Source organism: Antedon mediterranea, chromosome 8, assembly GCF_964355755.1.
Source record: "Antedon mediterranea chromosome 8, ecAntMedi1.1, whole genome shotgun sequence".
Lineage (NCBI taxonomy): Eukaryota > Metazoa > Echinodermata > Crinoidea > Comatulida > Antedonidae > Antedon > Antedon mediterranea.
Genome location: NC_092677.1, coordinates 12,522,382 through 12,546,007, shown reverse-complemented (window position 1 = coordinate 12,546,007; position 23,626 = coordinate 12,522,382). Strand labels below are relative to the sequence as shown.

Sequence of the window (23,626 nt, the reverse complement as noted above, 5' to 3'; positions counted from 1 at the left end):
TAGGAAGTAAAGGTTTAAATGCTGAGATAGGCCCTGACCCTGAGGGTCTATAGCTAATATTTATAACAAAAAAGAGAGCAATGAGGTAAAATAAGGTAGCATTAGGATTAACAGTCATTTTTAAAAGCCCATTATTTTGTTTACTAAATCAGTATGAAATTGATAAGCACCTATCTTAGTTGATATCGTTCTCAAGCTTCTGTCAATTAAATATATATCAATCAATCATATTGAATCCAAACAATCACTTTATTAGATAAAATCTTTATCTGATCTAGGTCATGCTTGACCAGTCCCAATTAACTGTTGACCAATAGAATCCAGAACAACACTGAATCTCTATTTTGGGTTATCAGGTCATGCTTGAACAATTCCAATTACACATTGACCAATAGAACCTAAATAAACACAGAATCTCTATTTTTACCCAGGTCATGCTTGGCCAGTCACAATTACACCATTGGCCAATGATGTTTCAGAACACAGAAGTGGTCAGTTTATTGACAAAATAATCTATTGGTCACTAAACTAACTGTATCAAGGTCTTATTTAATTGGTTCGGACTGGTCAGTGTTGTTGTCATTTATGTCTGCTATTGACCCAACAGGGAATTTAATTAACAGCCCAGGATGATTACAATTGATGAATATTTTAGATGTTAATTAAATTACCTTCAATCTAATGATGATAATGGTTGATCATTAATTATTGTCTGTGCAATACCTATCGCTAAAATTACACTAGTAGAATGGAATATACTTTAATAAGGTTCTTGATGTTTTTAGAAATGTCTTGACCATTATATAATAAATTAATAAAATGCTGAGTGGACTACCGATATAAAGGTGTCATTTTCCAACAAAGATTATTATTCATCAAGTTATGTGTTATAATACAGTTTATATTATATTATATTAATATTTAAATTTACTAAGTTGCAACATGGAGGTATAAAAATACCTCCATGGTTGCAATAACTATCAATGTTTCTAACCAATAGGAATATACTATTATATAATAATTCAACAAGTATTTGATGAATAAAACAATTTATAATATATGAAACAATTATAATTATACACTGAATTGTAGCTGCTCATCTGTGCTTTTTCTTTCTGTTTACAAAAAAATATTTAATTGTTTTGATGTTTTAAATATACCAGTATATCAAATATACTAGTATATATCAAATATACTTTTTTTAAATGTAGAAAATATTTTTGTCATTACATGCATATCATAAAACAAAGAAATGATAATCATATAATGAGGTAATATAATCCGTGGGCGAAACTGCTTGTATTAACTGTTGTAGAACTAATTCTTATGATTCTTTATTAAGCCCAGACTAGGTATCTATATTACCTTGACCTTATAGATGTTTGATGCTGTTTCTACTGCTGATAATCATGATGATTCCCTTGTCAAACTCGGCCTAACCTAGTGATTATTGCAGTTCACAAAACGGGATTAAAACTACTGCAATGGCCTTGGAAATACGATTAAAAACATCTTATCTTATCTTTTGGCAAAGATTCAATTTTGCCAAATGAAATGGTAAACTTTTTCGCGAAGTAGGAACGTACATAATGTGTTGCCTTGTTAATTGCCTACTTAATGTCCTTATATGGAATTGCTTTCACACATTTGCTTGCATACAGTTTTAAGACGCATTTACTCATTAGCGATTAGCATAACACCTTAATTACACGAATGGTCTAGTGAACGTAAGCAATTTGAAGGAAGTACTCGGCCATTAAAATGCAAATGAAGACCTTAACACATTGATAATAATATTAGCTCATATTGGATGTATGTCGAGGTAATCTCTAAAAGTAATATCTTCCTAAGGAGGTAACTTAAAGGAGTATTTACCTGCACTACTACAAACTACCATCTATACAAAATACAGATTTCCAGACTGTATTAGTCAAAGGCTTATTATTAAAGTGAAATTCAAAGGACAGATGGGTTCTATTGTTCTGCGATGTAGCCTTTCTTACCCCTTGACTGTATGGTCTTATGCACGGCAGCCTGCGTACACTCGTCTGCCTTTTGTTTCATGCTCTTCATTATAATACAGATAGTGAGGCACGATGGAAGGTACTGCCCGTAATTGTTAGACTTCACACAATAGATGTGGCGTATGACGATTCACTCTCGTTGAATAGACCTTGCGAATCAATTAAGGGATCCTTATAAATGTTTAAGACAACCAATCTGTGGCCTCTAATCAGCGTTTGTAATATGGAAGATTGTCTAATGATGTTACTCAATTTCTTCATTCGTTCTTTGGACAGCTAGGAAGGTGTTTGGATACCTGGCGTCTTCCCATTTATTGTCAGGTCAACTAGCGGTTATTTGTTACCATGGATACTGCATCATATTCTGCTCGCCTATTTTGATTATATTCCGGAAGGGTCAGATGGAGATAAATTTGATTGTAATCTTTTCATTAACCGGTAGGATATTAACATTTGTGGTTGGCAGCATTCAAAGATAAGATGTGGTGTTCTGATATTTTAAAAATATTTGTAGGCATTTTCTTTGGATTTTGAATAGTATACATAGAATTATGTATCTTGGTATAAATGGGGTTGAAAGTTGTGAATTATAAATGTACTAGGTTTATTGTACAGAGGACTACCTACACATTCACATTATATTTATGATGATCTATGAAACCTAATTATCATTCAAAAGAGTGTATTGTATCATAAATTGATTATAGAATGTAAGTATAAAAATTCAACAAATGTTTACATGCATTTCTATTAATATTTTGATTGTTTTAGAATTAATTTGATATAAAATATCTTAAAATGAATGAAGTGAGACCAATCCTACTGACTAGAAAATATATTTTCACATAAATTTAAACTGTATGATTATCTTTTAAAATGACAGCATAGTCAGATTGGTTGCCCTCTCAAAGTTTAAATATATATTTGTACTATATTAAACCATATGTTTTAAAGATTCCCTTTGTCTATGTCAAAACAATGCTATATTAATGTAATGTAGTTATATAAAAAGTTGTATGAACTTCTGTAAGTAAGTAGCTGGTATGCCAGTAAATAGTAGTAGACAAAAGGCTGAATTGAATTTAATTATGTGTAGAAGGTTTAGATTAATCTTTGTTTGTTGCTAATTAGTAAAAAAAACATTCATGATGTCCTTATATGGTTACAGACATAAATTGAGATCTATGTTATACTATTTGTTGTGTTATTCTACTAATTAGGAATTGGGTACATCAAGCTTGTACAGTATGTCAAGCTGTACAAAATGCAAACCAGTTTCTGTTGTTTTATTTTGCAAAACAATGGATGATTTCTTAGTCGGAAGTTTGTACTTAAAACCTTAGACATTACTAGTTTCTGAAGTACATGGCTTTATTACTGTGTATTACTACAATTTAAATTTAAACTACAAAGAACAGCCCTGAATAGTGTTTTCTGAAAGCTTAGAATTACTTTGCTTTAACCTTTAATTTCATTTAGCTTTTTGCTTATTTTATTTCTATCTTCATTGAGATCCAGTCACTGATACCCACAGTATTGTCATTTTTCAGTGCTTATTTTATTTGTATCTCCATTGAGATCCAGTCACTGATACCCACAGTATTGTCATTTTTCAGTGCTTATTTTATTTGTATCTCCATTGAGATCCAGTCACTGATACCCACAGCATTTTCGGTAATTTTACCTTGGGTTGATAAAAGAATATATTGTTGTGTTAATTATTGTATCATGGTTTGATTCTTATTTAGAACAACTTCAATCATGGAAATTTACACGGCCACTATTAGAAGCATATTTGAAGAAAATGCTAGGCCAGGCTTTTAATGTTCTGTTATATTGAAATAATGATCCTAATTAACAGATACACTTAAAAATAGCTGCTGTTTAAAGAGAATTGAATATTTCTCATCTTAAGTTTGCATTGCTAATATATGTTTAGTGCTTTTGGCCATCAAGAAAGCTATTAGTAAATTTGGAACATATTTACTATACCTCTACATCTACATGTATTTTATTTAAAATGAAATTTGTAATTTCAAACAAAAAATATATAGAAATTGTTTGATTCTAGGTACATACAATTGATTTGTTGGTAGAAGAACAATGTTTGTTTTATAAATCACTACTATAAAAACAATTGTAAAGAATTCTTTCATTAATTTAACAAATTATTTTATTGCACTTTTTGGTCCCACATTGCTGCTCATTCAATGTTCATTTTTCAAGAAGTACGATTACTTTATATTATTATATTTATATAACATCTTTTTTTTTATATGTTTTGTTCCTTTCTGTGTTGATAGAAGAATAATAAAAGGCCAGCTATTATAAAAACCATGTTTCTCATTAACCATAACACAAAATACACAAACAATTAATGATAATTATGCCATTTTACTTTTTAATTTTTATCAATATTTGGCCCTCGTTAAAAAAAATAGATCTATAGCATCTATAGAAAATTATCTTTTTGTTGAAACAAAAACTCAAAGCATATTTTGCTTTTATTGATTTTAATTGCAATTTAACAGTCATGCTTGTTATGTCTGTTTTTACTGATCAAGACATGAACTTGTGAATGTGAATGTTGTCTTACTGTCAGATTTTTGTTTGCGATAATCAGAGATGACAGACAACTCGTCGTTTTTACATGTGACAACAACTGTATCATTAATTACACTTAATGATTAGCCAACTGCGAGTGTTTCCCCCACAGGCATTGGTCAAAATGTATCGAGTCTAAAAAAGCTAGGCCTTGTAATCAGCATTTGCTTACATCCTGTCCTGGTTCGGGATGGACACTCTTCAGCTGTTTGCCTGTCTTAAAATCTTTGTTTTTGCTTTATCTTTGCCAACACATTTATACAGTAACACCTAGAAATCCTGTAATAGTGCATATAGACACATTGCAATAGACCTGTGATTGTAGGTAATAGATAAAAATGATATACAGTGCATAAACATTTTGGAATCTTATATAGTATTGACTGGATTCCCTATTGACTATGCTGGTATTTTGTGTCTACGATAAATTGTAATATATCTTTACTGTACTTAATATATTTTTATTTATATCTTACAGATAAAGAAATTTTACGAATAGTAGCAATGTCAGTGGATGGTACAAGTAGACAGAATGATGTCCGAGACGAATACACTAGCAGCCATTGCCACTTCTTACCAACCTTTACCCAATGGTGGACTTACAAAGCACAATGACTTGAAAGACAAACAGCTTAATCACACAGCATTTGGACTGTCGCAGAATCCACTTCAAAATGGAGCCATTCTGAAAGCCAGGAAGGAAAATTCCAGTACTAAAATTGCTGCCAATGTTATCAAAATGGAAGAATTGTCTGAGCAGGACGTCGATTGCGAGACTCCTTGCAATGATTACGGAGTCCAGTCTCAACCTGATGAGATTGTTAGTTGGGATGGAAGCGATGTTAGCGATATTGAAAATTTTGAAGGTGAAATTGTTTACCGACCTGATGGCTCTGCATTTCTCATTGATAATTCTGAGTTGCTTGATAATGACAATTTTCTGGACAATGAGTCTGACGGTAAAAATGCAAACCATACCTCTAGTCCTCAGATTGTCAATGCATTACATATACCTGCGTATATGACGGCAAAAAGATTTGCGCAGTTTGAGGCTGATTTGACAAAGCAGTACTCCAATCCAGTTGTTCACAGTTTTCGAGTTTATGACATGCGACAAAACTGTTCGGAAAATGGTGACAGTAAAAAAGACAATTGCGATTTAAACCACCAAGATGAAACATTGGAAGGACACGGAAAACCGATTTTAATGTGCTTTTTATGTAAACTCTCGTTTGGCAATTCCAAATCATTCCTTATGCACGCTACAAGCGAACATATACTGGAACTGAATGAGCTAGAGCGTAAAGTAATGTCACGAAAAAGCCAGTCAGCCATTATACAAGGCCACGGAAAGGATAAATCCGCACTTCTATCATTCCTAGAACTAAAGTCCACCGAAAACCCAGCACCATGGATAAATAGCTCCAAGCCACATTCTGAAAGTAACTTCTTTCCATCACTTTTCCCGATTCAAACAATGAATTATGATTACCCAACAACATCAAACATGTCAAAGGTCATCAAACCATGTAATGATCGTCAGGAAGAGAATGATAGAAACAGTACTGAGAACATTAGTGATGAACACTATGAGGACAATGATGCCTCACCAGGTGCTGATTCTAATACACCTGTCTGTAATTCTACTGAATCTGAAATAAAATGTGCCTCATCTAAGGGTAACTCCTCAGATAGGACTCGTGCAGAACAGTGTGCCTTAAAGGCAGAACAAGAAAGTGAAAAAGTGTGTGATTTCAAGGTACCTACAAGCAATGCTAATGATATAAATTCTGCAGACGGTGCAAGCGATGAAACTAAAGATGGTGCTCTTACTCGACGAGAATCAACCCCAAAAGACAATAGACCAGATAGTTGTGAAGGAACCAGCAATTTTGTATTCACCGAGAGTCCCATGTCTGTCACTTCTAACCCAGATTCGGATGGTCATCTGTGCACATCAGAGGGAGAACACCAAATGAGTAGTAGCGTTGAGTGCCCGAAATGTGACATGGTACTAGGGTCTTCACGTTCGCTTGGAGGTCATATGACCATGATGCATTCAAGGAATTCATGTAAAACATTGAAATGTCCGAAATGCAATTGGCATTATAAATATCAACAAACATTAGAAGCACACATGAAGGAAAAACACCCAGAATCTGAGACCAAATGTGTTTACTGCGAGACCAATCAGTCACATCCTCGCCTCTCCAGGGGTGAGACATACACTTGTGGCTACAAGCCATACCGATGTGACATTTGCAACTACTCAACAACTACAAAAGGAAATTTGAGTATTCATAATCAATCTGATAAGCATCTGAATAATCTTAAAGAACTACAAAATGGTGGTGATCACTTATACCTCCAGACCAATATTGATGTACCAGGAGGGGCCAAACCAAAACCGAAGCAAACATGGCGCTGTGATGTTTGTGATTATGAAACAAATGTTGCCAGGAATTTACGAATTCATATGACGAGTGAGAAGCATATGCATAATATGCTAGCCATTCAACAGAATGTTTCTCAGATGCAAAGAGAGATGACAAAATTTGGACCATTCCAATCAGAAGAGTCGGTATATGCTGCGTATATGACACAACAGTTGATGCCAATGATCTCACCTGATGGTACAGCAGTTGATATGCAGAACTTGATGGCTCAATATGCTTCTGCAGCATATGATCCTGCCGCATATGCTGCATTAGTAAATGGAATGCAGATGATGCCACCGCAACAACAACCACAACAAGAGGAGTTTATGGATGAGTCACCAGCTGAGGATGATGATCCATCAAAGAACCAGCCTCTCAACAAGTATCATTGCTCTGTCTGTAACAAATTTGGCACAGACGATCTAAAAGAGCTACAGGTACATTTACAGCGAGATCGTAACCAACCTTGTGAAGATCTTTGGCGTCTTGTCATTGGTGGTGATCTCCAGCAGTGCATTCTATGCAATTATAGCACTCATCTTAAAGCAAATTTCCAGTTACATACCAAGACTGACAAGCATATGCAAAAACTACAACTTTTTAACCACATTAGAGAAGGTGGAAAACAAAATGAATGGCGGCTGAAGTATCTGAATGTTGGAAATCCCACCCAAGTACGCTGTAATGCCTGCGACTTCTATACATACAGTGTGGAGAAACTTAGTGCACATTCCCAACCGGGTAACTACCGGCATGAATCAAATATGAAGTTGTTCCGAAGACTTCAACAAATGAATATCACAGTAAATTCAGTTTCCAAAAGATTTCATTGCACTCTTTGTAATTATTCTACAAAGGGAAAAATGAATCTTATGCAGCATGTTCAGTCCTTGCAGCATCTTAGAAAGGAACAGGATGATGACAGTCCGTCACCAGCAATTGCACCTCCATCACCATCTTCTGCTGAAGGAGCATTAGATCTTTCAAAGAAAGATAAACCTTCTCCAACAGGAATAGATGCAAAAGATTCTGCAGACGAAAGTCAGACTACAAGTCAGTTGGCTGAACTAGAAGACCAAAATTCAAATAATAACCAGATCTATAATTGTAGGTACTGCAAATATAGCAGCACCGATCAACAACGTATTACTGCACATGTTTTATCACAACACAGCATCAAACCACCTGCACTATTACGATGTTCTCTGTGTCAAGAAATCTGTACTAACAAGATAAATCTGGAGGTCCATCTAATGGAGTCTCACAGTGTATCACGAGAATGTATTCAGAGACTGATTTCTGCTCTTGACTTTGGCTCACAAAGTGGTTCAGCAACACCTGTATCTCAACCACAAACTTTACCTGAAACGGCAGCCACTGAATCTATAGAAAGACCACCATCAAATTCTAGAGATTCTCCATGTTATGAGGATTCAGGTGATACCTACAGATGTCAAAAATGCCACCTTAAATTTGCTAATATTGATCTTCTTTATGATCATCAAAATGATACGTGTCCATTGACTGAGCAAGAAACTCCTGGAGGCCCTGGCTTTCTTTGTTGGAAGAAAGGATGTAATCAGTATTTCAAGTCTGCATCTGTTCTACAAATGCACTTTAAAGAGATTCATGCAAAGAAACACCAACTGCAGCAAAATTATAAATTCTACTGCAGTCAATGTAACCAGTCATTTCCAACAGAGGAGAGGTTAGAACTTCATGCTCAACAGCATTTGCTCAAAGAAGCAACTATCTGCAGCATCTGTCAACAGAACTTTCACACTCTTGGTGCTCTTCGTAGACATCTGGAGAACGACCATCTTGAACTAAGCAAAGGAGATCTTCTTAAGTTTGTCAATGCTATATCTGACACTGAGAAATTTTCTAACTCATTGGAAGAAGCACCAGAACCTGAGGTAGACGAAAATGCTCCGGAAAGCCCCAAGATGGAAGGTTCTTCTTCTATTGACAGTATTTTTGCAAGTTGGAATGAAGCAGCTGAAAAACCAACTGATGAAAGTTATACTGACCCTGTCAAAAAGTTCAAATGTCATCGGTGTCACTATGGCTTCAGATTGCAGAGTGAATTGTCTTCTCACAACAAAACGTTGCTTCATAGAAGAGGTGATAGAATTCCTTACACACTGCCTGTTGTTGATAAATTCAATAATCCAAATCGTCCATTCAAGTGTGATGTGTGTAGGGAATCGTTCACTCAAAAGAGCATTTTGCTGGTTCATTTGAATTCAGTTTCCCATTTACACAAATTAAACAAGACATTGTGCACTGATGTAGTAGACATGGAACAAATGCCAGAACTACAACAAGACAAGCCATACAAATGTGAAGTTTGCAAAGTTGCTTACAGTCAATCCACAACATTGGATATCCATATGCGATCAGTTCTTCATAAAAGAAACACGACAAAGGCTGAAAACCGAGCATCAATTAATAACAATGAACAAACTATTCAGGCTCAAAACTTGGAACTTCAATCAAAACCTCCAAATCAACAATCAAATGCAGAGAAGGCAATGGAAAAGATGCAAAAAAGACTTGAGGCTGAACAAGAAAAAGTTAGAGAGGCTGAAGAAAAGGCAGATCTCATGTATCATCAAGATATGCAACATACACTGCACCAACTTCATCATCAATCAACGAAGGATGACCTCAGAGGTGCCAGCATGGCACATTTTGCAGATGCACAAGCTCAGGCAATGGCCAACATGGCAGCTGCTATGATGCTTCATAATCCTCTCTTGCCACAGCAGAATCTGTATGGCTGTGACAAATGCACGTCAGTATTTGTCAGTCAAGAGGCTTTGCAGAAACATCAAGAAACAAGTTGTTATGCAACTGCTGAGGAAGAAGAGGAACCAGAACCATTATCTCCTTCTCAACTCAGCCAGAAAATGATGGATCCAACATTGATGCTTCGTCGTAGGCGTTCAGCCATTCAGAGACGACTACTTGAAGGTTATGGATATGACTTGGTTCAACAATTTAATGAATGTGCACAGGGCCTACCATCAAGCATTGCTGAGAAAGATAAATTTTCTTGTCTAGATTGCAAGAAAGAATTCTCTAGCATATGGGTATACAAAGCCCATGTAGAAGAAGTACATAAAAGTCTATTACCTAGTGATGACGTGGAGATGTATTCAAATGACTACAGACAAGAAGAGTATGCTTTGGCACTTGCAGCTGAAAATGAGTCCAAACCAAAAGCAGAACAGATAACAGTGAAAATAGAAAAGGACACAGATAAACCAAATGGCACTGGTCAACCATTACCGGGAATTACTCCCCAGCAGCTGAATTTAAAAGACCAGGCCTTACAAAAGCAAGCTTCACAATCCCAACAGGAACAGTCACAGCATCTACAAGCTCAAATGACTGCCCAGGCACTCTCAGCCCAAGCATTGGCATCACAACAAATGTTTATGGCTAATTCATTCCCTTTTGGCATGGTACCTCCAATGCAAGCCATGCTTCCTGGTGTACAGGCTGTTTACCCTGTACCATCCATGCCTCATATGCAACCCTTACAGTACCTTGATCCAAACTACATGCAGAAATCTCCTAAGAGAGCTCGTACACGCATCAGCGATGACCAACTCAAAATATTGCGTGCTTACTTTGACATTAACAACTCCCCAAGTGAAGACCAGATTCAGGAGATGTCACAAAAATCATGCCTCCCTCATAAAGTAATCAAACATTGGTTCCGAAATACACTTTTCAAAGAGAGGCAACGTAATAAAGATTCTCCATATAATTTCAACAACCCACCAACCACCTCTCTACTAGATCCACCTGAATCTCCGATACTGAAGCAAGAAATGAAACCGTTAGCACTAACAACAGAGTTGAATTTGTTACCCTCGTCATCTTATATGCCAATATCAATGAAAAGGCCAACTTCAGAATCAATGTCATTTGCTCCACCACCTCATACTCCATCATCAAGGTCAACTATTCATTCAACTACCTCAGAAAGTATGAGCCCAGCTACCTCTCCAACGTTAATGTCACCTATACTCACATCACCAACCTTTACATCACCTCTTACTTCACCATGTGCAGCTTCTACATCTACACCTCAAAGCCCAAGTGCCAGTTCTGGTTCTAGAAGAGCAGGTCGTACGAGATTCACTGATTATCAAGTTAAAATCTTGCAAGATTTCTTTGAATCAAATGCCTATCCTAAGGATGATGATTTGGAACACTTGTCAAGAATGCTGAATCTCAGTCCAAGAGTAATCGTTGTCTGGTTTCAAAATGCGAGACAAAAGGCTAGAAAGGTGTTTGAGAATCAGCCAGCACCAGAAGGTGAAGGGGATGGAGATGGAGTGAGATACAAGAGAACTCCTGGCTTAAATTACCAATGTAATAAATGCTTCTTGGTATTCCAGAGATTCTATGAACTGATTCGTCATCAAAAATCCCAGTGCTTTAAGGAAGACAGTGGTATGGAGTCAGCTTCAGAGAATAGTCCTTCTGGTCAGGATCTCTCTACTCATAAAACTTCAAATAAGAGACATGCTTCATCATCCAGTGTTGCCTCAGATATACTAACACCTAAAGAGAAACTGCCAAAACTTAATTCTGAGTTAAGAGAGAGCAGAGAAGGCAGGGAACCTAGAGACAGTAGCCGGGATGCAAAAGAATGTAATCGAGATACGAGAGATAGTAGTAGGGATGCAAGGGATGGTAGCCGGGATGGAAGGGACAGTAGTCGGGATACAAGAGATAGTAGTCTAGATGCAAGGGATGGTAGTCGAGATGCAAGAGACAGCAGTAGAGATGCAAGAGATGGTATAAAAACAGAAGATAAGAGCAGCAGAAGTTCCTCATCAGGTCCAGTAGTTCACTACCAGTGTGAAAAATGCAGCATGGTATTCCCACACTTTGAACAATGGCAAGAACATCAACAGGTCCATATGATGGGTATGAATTTATTTGGTGGATACATGCAATCACAATTGCCTTACAACATGATGTACATGCCCTATGAGCAAGGTATGACACCTGAGCAATACTTCAACTACGTCACTGGAAAAGAGCTGGCTGCAAAATCCCCTTCTAAACGAAAACACTCTGAAGCCAGTGATGAAGCTTCAGGTTCTACATCATCTGAACCATCAACTGAGTTGAACAGTAGCTCTGCAGATCAACCACGAGACAAGCGCCTTAGGACAACAATCTCTGCTGCCCAGCTTGATATTTTGTACTCCAAATTTCAAGAGGATAGTAACCCAACAAGACGTATGCTAGATATGATATCAAAAGAAGTTGGATTGAAGAAGAGAGTTGTTCAGGTTTGGTTCCAGAACACAAGAGCTAGAGAACGCAAAGGACAATTTCGTATGAGTGCACCAAACAACATTCACAGGAGGTGTCCATTCTGCAAGGCACTGTTTAAATTAAAAAGTGCTCTTGAAGGCCATATTAAGATACACCACAGTGACCAACAGCTAACACCAGGTGCCATTGACAGTATATTGGCACAGTCACCATCTCAAATTAGCCCTAGTGGTATGAACGATGGTGAACAGGCCATGAATTTGTCCATGCACAAATCTACAAGTCGGTATGATGATGTATCTGATGATGGCAGCAAATATGATATCAAAGACAAAGGTGAATCAGTTTCTCTCAGTAGCAAGTACGAAGGTTTAGTTCTGAAAACTAATGGTTCCTTTGAAGGAGATGAAGACATAGAATATACAATGGATGATGATGATTTGGCTACAGTTGCCACTAAGGATTCAGATCTCATGTCACCTGGTGGAAGCATGCTCGGAGATGAGATTATTGAAACAACCCCTTCAGAGGCTGGATCTGTTGAAAGAAGTGAGGATTCCATTAGTTTTGCTGATGAAACTGACAGTCAGAAATCAAAAGATTTTTCTAAGCGTTACCGAACACAGATAAGTCCTTCCCAGTTAAAGGTTTTAAAATACTGCTATGGTGACTACCGAACACCTACCATGCATGAATGTGAATTGTTGGGACGCGAGATTGGTTTACCAAAGCGTGTTGTTCAGGTCTGGTTCCAAAATGCCAGGGCGAAAGAGAAAAAGATAAAAACTAATTTCACCAAACAAATTGGTTTAATGGGCTCTGGAGAAAATGAAGGAAGTTGTAAATTATGTAATGTAAAATACTCATTGAATGTGTCTGTCAGAGATCACATATTTACTGAGTTACACATTCGTAACATTCGCAGAAAAATTAGCAAGGAGGCACCAGAAACGGAAGCATACGCTGGAGAAGGTTCACTAACTGATCATGCATCGCAAAGTATGTTGGCAAACCACCAAGCTGCATTAATGCATCAAAGCATGATGTCACCAATGGCAGCGGCACAAATGCAAGCAATGCAACAAGCGATGTCTGCTCAGATGATGTCGCCTCAAATACAACAACAAATGCTGCTCGCTGCACAGAATGAAGCAGTCAGTAAGATTAAGAAAGAGAGTGGAGCAGACGAGAAAGATGAAAGCCGAAGCCCAAAACCTTCCACTGCTGGTGAAGCAGCTGCTGTTGCAGCTCAGATGAACATGGCAGTTGCTAGAAATGATGCAGCTCTTGTACAGTACCTCTATGGATCATTTGCACCATACTATGCACAAATGCCGTTCATGTACCCAGCCATGTATGCCATGGGTGGCAATGAGGCATTCTATCCGTACGACCCATCAACAATGCAAGGAGCAATCCCACCGCAACTTCTTCAGTCATATGGAGGCCTGGCTGCAGCTCAGGGCGGTCAGTCATCCTCTCCAAAACCAGAAAAAACTGCTTCTAAACCATCATCATCTGCATCTACATCATCTGCAACTTTGCCATCAACAAAATCTGAGAAATTTTCAAAAGATAAAGAAGGATTGATTCTACGACCAAAATCTTCTACCAACCGATACCTCTGCAAGAAATGTGAGCGAGTGTTCACTGATAGGGATTCAGTTACATCACACCAAGTTACAGCATGTTACATGGGGCAAGTGGTGAATGTTGAACAGACCGTTGAGAAACTGCCGTCCAATAGGTTTCTGTGTCAGGCATGTCCCAGGGAAGCACTCATCACTGAAGATGACGCGTTGAAACATTTGGAAAGTAGTGTACATAAAAAACATGTTGAACATTATGTGAAGACCAAGATTGCAACAACAGTGAAAGTGAAAAGTGAATAAAATATAATGACCAAAATTGATGATCAACCTGTTTGGCAAACATACTTTTCATGGATACAAATAATTAACAATTTTGAAGATAGATTATGGGACTAATTGCAATTGGAGGCGGAAGGTCAAATGTCATGTGTATGTTTTTGTTGACTTTTATTAGCATATGCAAACTATCTATTCTATATAAGGAATTGAGATAATGTAATTATTACACACACCGGATAGAAATCTTGAATAATGAGTTTTTAATAATTCAATCTAATTATATTATATTTTATCAAAGGGTTTTATCAATAGGTGCTCCTAACCAAGTAGTCTTACTAGCTAGAAATAAAATCTTTTATTATACAATATTGAAAATATCAACCAATTTTGATGAAACATAGTCTTTATATTATGAGCTTATTATATATTGCGGCGTCAGAAAAAAGGTTCTGTTATACATGAATGCAAATGAGTTTCTTAGATTTAAGTAAATTAAGACATTATATTACTGATATTAGCATGACTATATTTTAATATAAATCGCAGAGAATTAAGGTTTTAAATTTTCCGTTGATTAGTCAATTTCAATGCGAAACCAATTTAATTGAAATACGAATCCTGTGACACGTTGATCATGGTTTTATACGATTTATTTGCGAGTTTTTAGTCACAAATCAATTTCAATGTATGCGACTAAGAATTATTATTTACAATGATGTAAAGGTGGAATTAAAATTTTAATCTTGGCACGTTGTAGTTGTATGTGATGCAACTATTTTTTATAAACTATATATTCTCTATTCCAAGACCTTAAGAGGGTATATGTATTATGTTTGTCTTCTTTATTTAAACATTGTACACTCCCATGTTAGGCTGAAATGTAATATTTTTTTATGCATGCAACTTAAATACGCTTTTAATTGACTTACATATTTTTTTTTTATATCTTTATGTTTCATAGTGACATAGATTCTATATATTACTGATCTATAAAATTTTTATTTTGTATTAAAGTGTAGTCAAAATTTTATAGATTTATTGCTTTAACTTTTTTTATTGCTGTTTGATATGATAGGAACATTTATTTTCCTAGAATTAAGGTACAATTCCTTGTGTAAATCATTATATATAATCAATTATTATTAAGAATATTAATTTTTGTTATTTTTACCCAGCTGTGTATTTTAAAAAACTTAGTACTTTGCATGTTATGCTCCAATGCTACCTTGAATATTCAAATGACCATACGAAAGGTCACGATTGGTCAATCTGTTTTAGATATAATACATATTCATGACCAATAATAAGTACTAGTCTGTGATTGGTCAAATGCGAAAATGGAATCATAATATATTAATGCTGCGACCATTTTATGATATGTTTTAGCTTATGTAATTCACTGTATCATTTTTAGCTTTGTGCTGCATATTATTTTGTATGTGAAATGTTTTATTTGCTTAGGGGATTATTATACAAAAATTTAGTGATAGAAAAAAAAGATGGTTGTGTATGTATGTAATGATTTCTGCTGAAAGCAAAACAAATGGTAGCGTTTTATCCCTTATACTGTTGCAAACTATAGCGAAAATGATACTTTACTTTTTTTATATATACAAAGAAAAAAGCCTGATCCTATTTTGGGTTAAAAAAAATAATAATAATTACTGTGTGATTAATACTATATGATAATAGGTAGATTTTTAAAATGAATGGTGTATATACTATGCTAAGTTCCATTACAGTATCATTACATAACTGTTTGTAATATACCCAGAACGGGTTCTTTACCAATATAAAATTGGTAAACCTTTTGTTGATATCCGTAATCCTGATCCCTTGTATATTAACATGTTACTACATTTACGGTTAATCTTGTAAATGATGATATCCTAACAATTTTTTTTTCCTATTAGACATTTGTATGCAGACATTCATTTTATAAATCATTATTTTTTCAGTTGTTATTTTGAAATAATTCTTATATATTCAGTTTTATACATAACGTAATAGTTCCTACCTTCTGACCAAATCAGTGTACGAATTTTACACGAGTGCTTGTGAGGGCGCTATAGAATCGGGTGCATTCTTACTTATTTGATTTAAATGTCATGTTTGTATGTGTGTTTTTGTGTTGATTTGGTTCGTCTCTTTGTAGACGTAATGCGTGTAGCGTTGTTGCGATACAGCCCTTGTTTAAACTTACGTAGCTGTAGACATGCCAGATTCCGTTATATAAAATGGTCATGTTATTAAAATGTCATACATTCAATGACAAGAAACTACTTTTTCGTCTGTTGTTTTTTTTTTTTGGTGTATTTAGAAGAATAATATACTGTAGATAATATTGTTATAGTTAAAAGCTCTCAATGCGCTGCACATTACTACCCCGGTCATTTTGTATCAAACACGAATGGAAACACTCCCATTATAATGCAGCTAGTAATCAGTGCAAAGTTGTGTCTTGATCTAACCGGTACCCATTTTATACACCTGGGTGCAGAGAAGCAAAGTGTCTTGCCTAAAGGATACAAGCAATACAGCGGGAGTTTGATTTGAACCACGATCATGATCAGTAATCCAACGTCCAACACACTACATCACGAGCCCATCGGATATTACTCCATTACATTACTGTATGCAAATTAAAAACGTCTTGGGCATTCACATTTTTTAGAATTGTCCATTTTAGTAGGTTAGATGGTTATACCACCACCACCATCACTATCATCAGATATCACTCCCCTTAAAGGTCCTCAATAAGCCATTATTACCCCATATATAATCAAAATAAATGCAAGTTATGAATAGTTAAATTCCAGATAAAGATCATTATCAATCAATCCCTAATTTGTAGTCGGAAACATTATTGTTATTAGCCATTGAATTGAAAGCATTAATAAAGGGTGCAATCGCTGTCCTGGTTCCTATCATTAGACAGCTATTATTCTTACTAATGAAGAACTAATGAAGGCATTGAAACATAATTTGTCTTGGTATATTAATAGATAATTACACATTTAGTGCAAAATATTTTCACTACTCAGTTAATGTATTACTTACTTGGTGGAAATCGGCAATTAAGATAAAATAACTGCAATAAAGTTTCTGTTAAACCATGTTGACCTTCAGTAACCAAACTCACATTCTCCAATTGTCATGTAGTAATAAAAACCGAAATTACCTACTTTTTATTATATTATCAGTACATAGTTTCCTTCCGCTCTTACTCCATAGAAGAAAAGGTGGAATGCAAAAGGAAAAAGATTATACCAAGAAACAGTAATATAACATCTGAGGAGGATAGACAGGACTGAATCTAGTGCATGCCAAGTAATTGATGGAATAAGATAAGAAAAGGTGATAACGAATTTACAGAAATGCAAGCAGATGGACTTGTACTTACAGAGAGTACCTGTTTGGTAGATTTCTAAAGCTCTGTCTACACTATCAAACTAGTGATTTGCCAAAATATGGTAGTGATATGACTACTGTATATATAAATGGACATTTTTGTCACATAAAGTTTGATAGTGTAGACAAGGCTTTTGATAAGTTCACTACCACCATTTTAGATTTTCCACACTGATCTTGATGAAAAATGCCAACTCAAGATGGTTTTATGATATTGAGTTATTAAAAGGAAGAAATATATCAAGCGATAATTGTTATGGAGATATTCCATTTACAAGAAAATGTCTGCCATATGTAATCCTAAAGAATGCGTAATTGTGATGTTTTTTTCGTCTTTCCTTCGTCAATAATATCAGATTTTAAGAATAAACTGCCATAACACACATCAATCAATCCTTACTCCCTGTCTTTATCTATCATATTTATAATTGAACCTAATGCTTGAGCATATTCCTTAAAAGGCGGCTCATCACTTAAGAAAGCATCAAAAATGCTATATTTCATACAATTAATTGTGACGATACCCATATTTGGTTACAATCAAGATAACGATGAGATAGCTATTACCGACCGAAAATGAAAACTCACTGTTCCAAGATTAATGCTCAATATAACAAGATATATTAGGTAGATAGTAAAATCAATTTTGACTTTATCCTGTATTATATTATATTACATCGTTCAGTTAAATCATTCTAATTGAAAATTGGAAGTAAAAAGCCTTTTTGAGAATATTATCTCGTATAAAGGCATTCGGAACCAGGTCGTTAGAATGATAAATTCAAGAATCTTAAAACATCAGCCAATTTTCACCATAAAGAACATTATCGTACAAATTGTTGCACAAATGAGATTATATTTATAAGTAGTATTTTATGTTTATATTCTTGAAAGAAAAACAATTTTAAGAATTAGTTTTTATGATCTAAAATACTATGTTCTGTTTTGTTGTTAAGTACTATCTATTTATGTGAATTATGATGCAATCCATAAAAAAGTTATTGTTTTCCCAGTGTGCTTTGCACTTCATCTTTTGCTGCTAGCTCTACAGCTTTGATTGAATTGCTTGAATTAGGATAGGCTGACATTTGCACTTTTTATTAAAACGCATTCAAGTGCTCCAAATTGTCAAGGAAAGATAATCTTCCCCTCTAGACCCTGTGATGAACCAGTACAGGATTGGCTCTGTCCTGGTATTATGTTTGATCAGGAAGAAAAGGGGTAATTTCTAGTCCCTTTTTTTATTTAGCTTCAAAGATTCAAAGATTAGTCTGTCAGTAAAGGTACTGTATACAGTACAGAGAATTGTGTGACAAGCGTTTAATAGTGATATTTTAGGTTTGTAGGCATACTATTACTAGAGACATTTCCATTTTTTAGAAGCGTTTGTATATATACTGAAAATGCATTAATTCACATTTTGAACACATTTTATTTACATTAGAAATTGTTCTAACTTAAAATAAACCCCAAATACATGGACCCAGTTCTTATGATAGAAATGTATATATAAATGTATATCTGTTAAATTTATTGTTACATTTAGCTGATATGATTAAATTAGATGTCAATATTATTCCACTGCTGTATTCAAACCATAAAACAACTCCATCTTAAAAAATGTCTCGGAATGTCAAATTCACAATATAAAATTTTACCTTCAAATTATCTAGGAATGTCATAAGATAATTTAGTGGCATGGAATAACCTAAAATAAATTAATCAAGTTTCTATCTCTGCAATTTAATTCTAGAAGCTCATTCAGCAATCTGTAAGAGGATTATAAACATGACATCTTAACAGTTGTCGTTAATGAATTGGAAATATTTATATACACAAGTCACTTTTGTAATTATGCTGTAAAGCGATTATTGCATCTGACTGTTTCTCCTATGAACTTCATTTCTAAGATAATATAATTCATATAATGTGCGTCTGATGTATATTGTACCAGACTAGCATGAATTCATAGACGGACTGGGGCCACTAATACGAACATACCCTTATTTGATTGTGGCGCGAAGTCACATTCTTATAATACAATTTTATCCTGGAGTCAATGAAAATTGTCATTCCCAGACCTGAAAAAAAGGAGGCACGGCCAAGAGGGAGGAACAGCCGCTAGCAAAATGCAGGAAAGCCACTGACCAACATGTACATCCAGTGGACAACATGCAGAGAAAGGCTACTACCCAACATGCAAGAGTAGCCATTAACCAACATGCAAGAGTTGCCATTACCCACCATGCAACAGTAGCCATTACCCACCATGCAAGATTAGCCATTACCCAACATGCAAGAGCAGCCATTAACCAACATGCAAGAGCAGCCATTACCCATCATGGAGGAGCAGCCATTACCCAACATGCAGGAGCAGCCATTACCCAACATGCAAGAGCAGCCATTACCCAACATGCAGGAGCAGCCAATACCCACCATGCAGGAGTAGCCATTACCCACCATGCAAGAGTAGCCATTACCCACCATGCAAGATTAGCCATTACCCAACATGCAAGAGCAGCCATTAACCAACATGCAAGAGCAGCCATTACCCATCATGGAGGAGCAGCCATTACCCAACATGCAAGAGTAGCTATTACCCAACTTGCAAGAGCAGCCATTACCTAACATGCAATAGCAGCCATTAACCAACATGTAAGAGCAGCCATTACCCATCACGGAAGAGCAGCCATTAACCAACATGCAAGATCAGCCATTGACATGCAAGAGTAGCCATTAACCAACGTGCAAGATCAGCCATTACCCAACATGCAAGAGTAGCCATTAACCAACATGCAAGGGCAGCCATTACCAAAAATGCAAGAGCAGCTATTACCCAACATGCAAGTGTAGCCATTACCCAACATGCAAGAGCAGCCATTACCCAACATGCAGGAGCAGCCATTACCCAACATGCATGAGTAGCCATTAACCAACATGCAAGAGCAGCCATTACCCAACATGCAGGAGCAGCCATTACCCAACATGCAGGAGCAGCCATTACCCAACATGCAGGAGCAGCCATTACCCAACATGCAGGAGCAGCCATTACCCAACATGCAGGAGCAGCCATTACCCAACATGCAGGAGCAGCCATTACCCAACATGCAAGAAATCATTAAAAAAATCCAGTATAAACCCTAGATTCTAATTTGTTAAATTCTCACTCAATTTTCATTTTAAACCTAATAAACCATTTTTAATAACCAAATAGTAATTTGAATGTTGCTTTTATTTTTTATATTTATTATATCATATTTGAGAGTATTTGTTTTGATATTTTCCTCAGACTTCTTGGCCTGTGTATTGCTTTGTTACCACTTGCCTGTTATCATTTGCCTGTGAGCATCTTGTCTGCTAAATTTGAGTGAAGTGTAGAAGTAAACAAGACATATAAAATAAAGATAAGTTCATTTATTATTTGAAATATAGGTTTTGAGGCTTTAGAAATGAATTGATATATTAACAGTGGGGCCAGAGATGTGTGGACTTCAAGATAATGGAAATGATGAAAATGAAAAAGCAAGGTTGATCATTTTAATTTAATTCTGCATTATATAATTTCCAGATCTTATGACTATACCCTCATCAAAAGTTGCTGGTGCTCCACTTAAACAGCTACCAGAGAACAATTGCTCGCAGCATATCTGCTAACGCGACTGATTTATGACAATTTTAGAGGCAATCTTCCATTTTTCATACACAAATTTAAAAATATGCCGTCTGCTGTCAACAATACATACAATACAATTTTTAGCATAAATTATTTTCTGATGTTAATCAAGAAGAGTTTTGCGATACCCTTACGATATCAAATGTTAGCAGGTATGTTTGTGCTTAAATCAACTGCAGATATTCATCAATGTTTGGTACAGAGCATGTCATCAAGTGGCGTTCATATATTAGGTGGGTTATCATTTTTTTTTTAAAGAAAAAGTCTTTTTGTTGGGACACCTGTTTTATCTGTATCTCTGATGTACACACACCATTTCTGGTTATTGAGTACATTGGTCAGGGTTGAAGTGCAAAAATGATCAATTAATAGCTAAGTGAAATTATATGTCATTACTTCTATAGGCCTATATCTATAGTATTTTATAAAAAAAGGTTGCAGTATTTGGGTGCCGTTCTTGTGGTCTGGTCTAACTTTCTGTATCCATATCTTACATAGTAAGTAGAACAGTATGTATTCTCTACTCCTTTTTCTTAATATATACTGATATATAATGCAAACAAATTAACGAGTAGAAAACTGGGTTGCTTTTTACTAACCAACTATCACAGTGTCTTTTTAGACACTGTAATCTGATGAAATGTGAAGTTGAAAAAAATCAAGTTTGCATAATTTAATTGGACATTATCAAGTGTCACAGTATATGTGAGTATATTAGATAGATTGCTGAATTACAGAGATATTGATTTATAAAATACTTAACTTTGTTCACATAGATTAGGAACAAGGTTTCTGTTTAATGATCCCAAAGATTGTTTTCACAATTTGAGATTACAAACTTTTGTAGCATATCGTTTAGTATCTTAATCATTATTATCATCATCATTGTTATCCTATAGTTACCAACCAGTCTAATTCCAAACATATATAATAAAGACAACAGAATCCCTTCTTTGGGACACCAATATTAAAGGGACACTTTCTTGAGAAACAAACAAGGGGAAATATATGTTTTAAAACAGCCAACTCCTATTTAAGGGACACCCTTATTAAGTAGGATACTCTAATAATGTAAAACAAATGAAGGGAAATAGGCCTATATGTTATAAAACTATCAAGTTCTATTTAAGAGACACTCCGCTTAAGAGGCCACATTCTTTGGTCTACTGTAATAAATGTATAACATAATAATTACTTTGCATCAAAGTTCATCATTATTATCATCATCATCCTCATCACCATCTTATAGATATTAACCAGTGTAATTCTTTCTTTGGGACACTTTCTTGAGAAACAAACAAGGAGAAATATATATTTTAAACAACTCCTATTTAAGGGACACCTCACATGGATACTTCAATTAAGTGGAAATATATGTTTTAAAACTCCTATTGAAGCGATACTCCTACTAAGAGGAGATTGTGTTTGATCCCAAAGGTCTCCCCTACTGTTATAGATATATGACATTATGATATTTTAGTAATTTTTACACATGCTTTTATATTTGTACAATATAATATTCTGTTTTAAATAATTTACCTATTTCATAATTTGTATAACAATTCCATATTTTATTTTTTTTATGTTTAAGTTCTAAACATGATATGATATATAAGATTATCTTATTATAAGATTAGATTAAAGAAATACCGCTTACTTTTGAACAGAATCAGAATATTCAAGCTCAATAAATCTATGTCTCTGATTTTAATGCTGGAGGATTTGTTTTTTTACGCTGCATGTATGGTACGCCCTCGTTGACCGATTGTCATTCTGCTGTTGATGAGTTCTGACATTGCTCTCGTCGTTAAGAATTGAATTACATATTTTGCTATCTCATGACAACATTCTCATTGTCATTTTGGATGAATTAGCAAACTTGGCGCTTGAATTTACAATGAACAAAAAATGTGGTACAACATAAAAACTTAGAAATGCCAAAATATGATATAAGCTTTAAGCAATAAGAATCTCTATGAATACTAAATTTGAAAAAAAAAAATATTAATAATATTTATTATCCAATGCATATAATATTACAGAATAGTCAAAAGCACACATTTCATATTACAGTAAAAAAAAAAAACTGATTTTGTGTTTTTTTGCTATATTTTAATAGTAATTAATTATTAAATGGTTAATACATCGTACTTGCTCACTCACCCACCCCAAATAGCACAATTTGGTTTTCAGTTAAGCTGTATTTACTGTAAATTGCTATTAAAATAATACTCTGGTAACACACACACACAGTTTCTTTGGACTGATTTCAACAAAACTAATAATATTTTTATTTCT

General features: G+C 35.1%; 1 protein-coding gene across 4 annotated transcripts in view; it reads left to right on the top strand.

The window, feature by feature from the left end:
• Nucleotides 1–16,526, top strand: part of LOC140056794 (zinc finger homeobox protein 3-like) — an 84,222-nt gene extending 67,696 nt beyond the window's left edge. For all 4 annotated transcript variants that reach the window (XM_072102278.1, XM_072102279.1, XM_072102280.1 and 1 more), the window contains one exon: nt 5,107–16,526. In XM_072102278.1, coding sequence (XP_071958379.1) covers nt 5,143–14,265 — 9,123 coding nt within the window. In that variant the 5' untranslated portion in view covers nt 5,107–5,142 and the 3' untranslated portion in view covers nt 14,266–16,526. The remainder of the gene's footprint in view (nt 1–5,106) is intronic.
• Nucleotides 16,527–23,626: the final 7,100 nt, after the last annotated feature.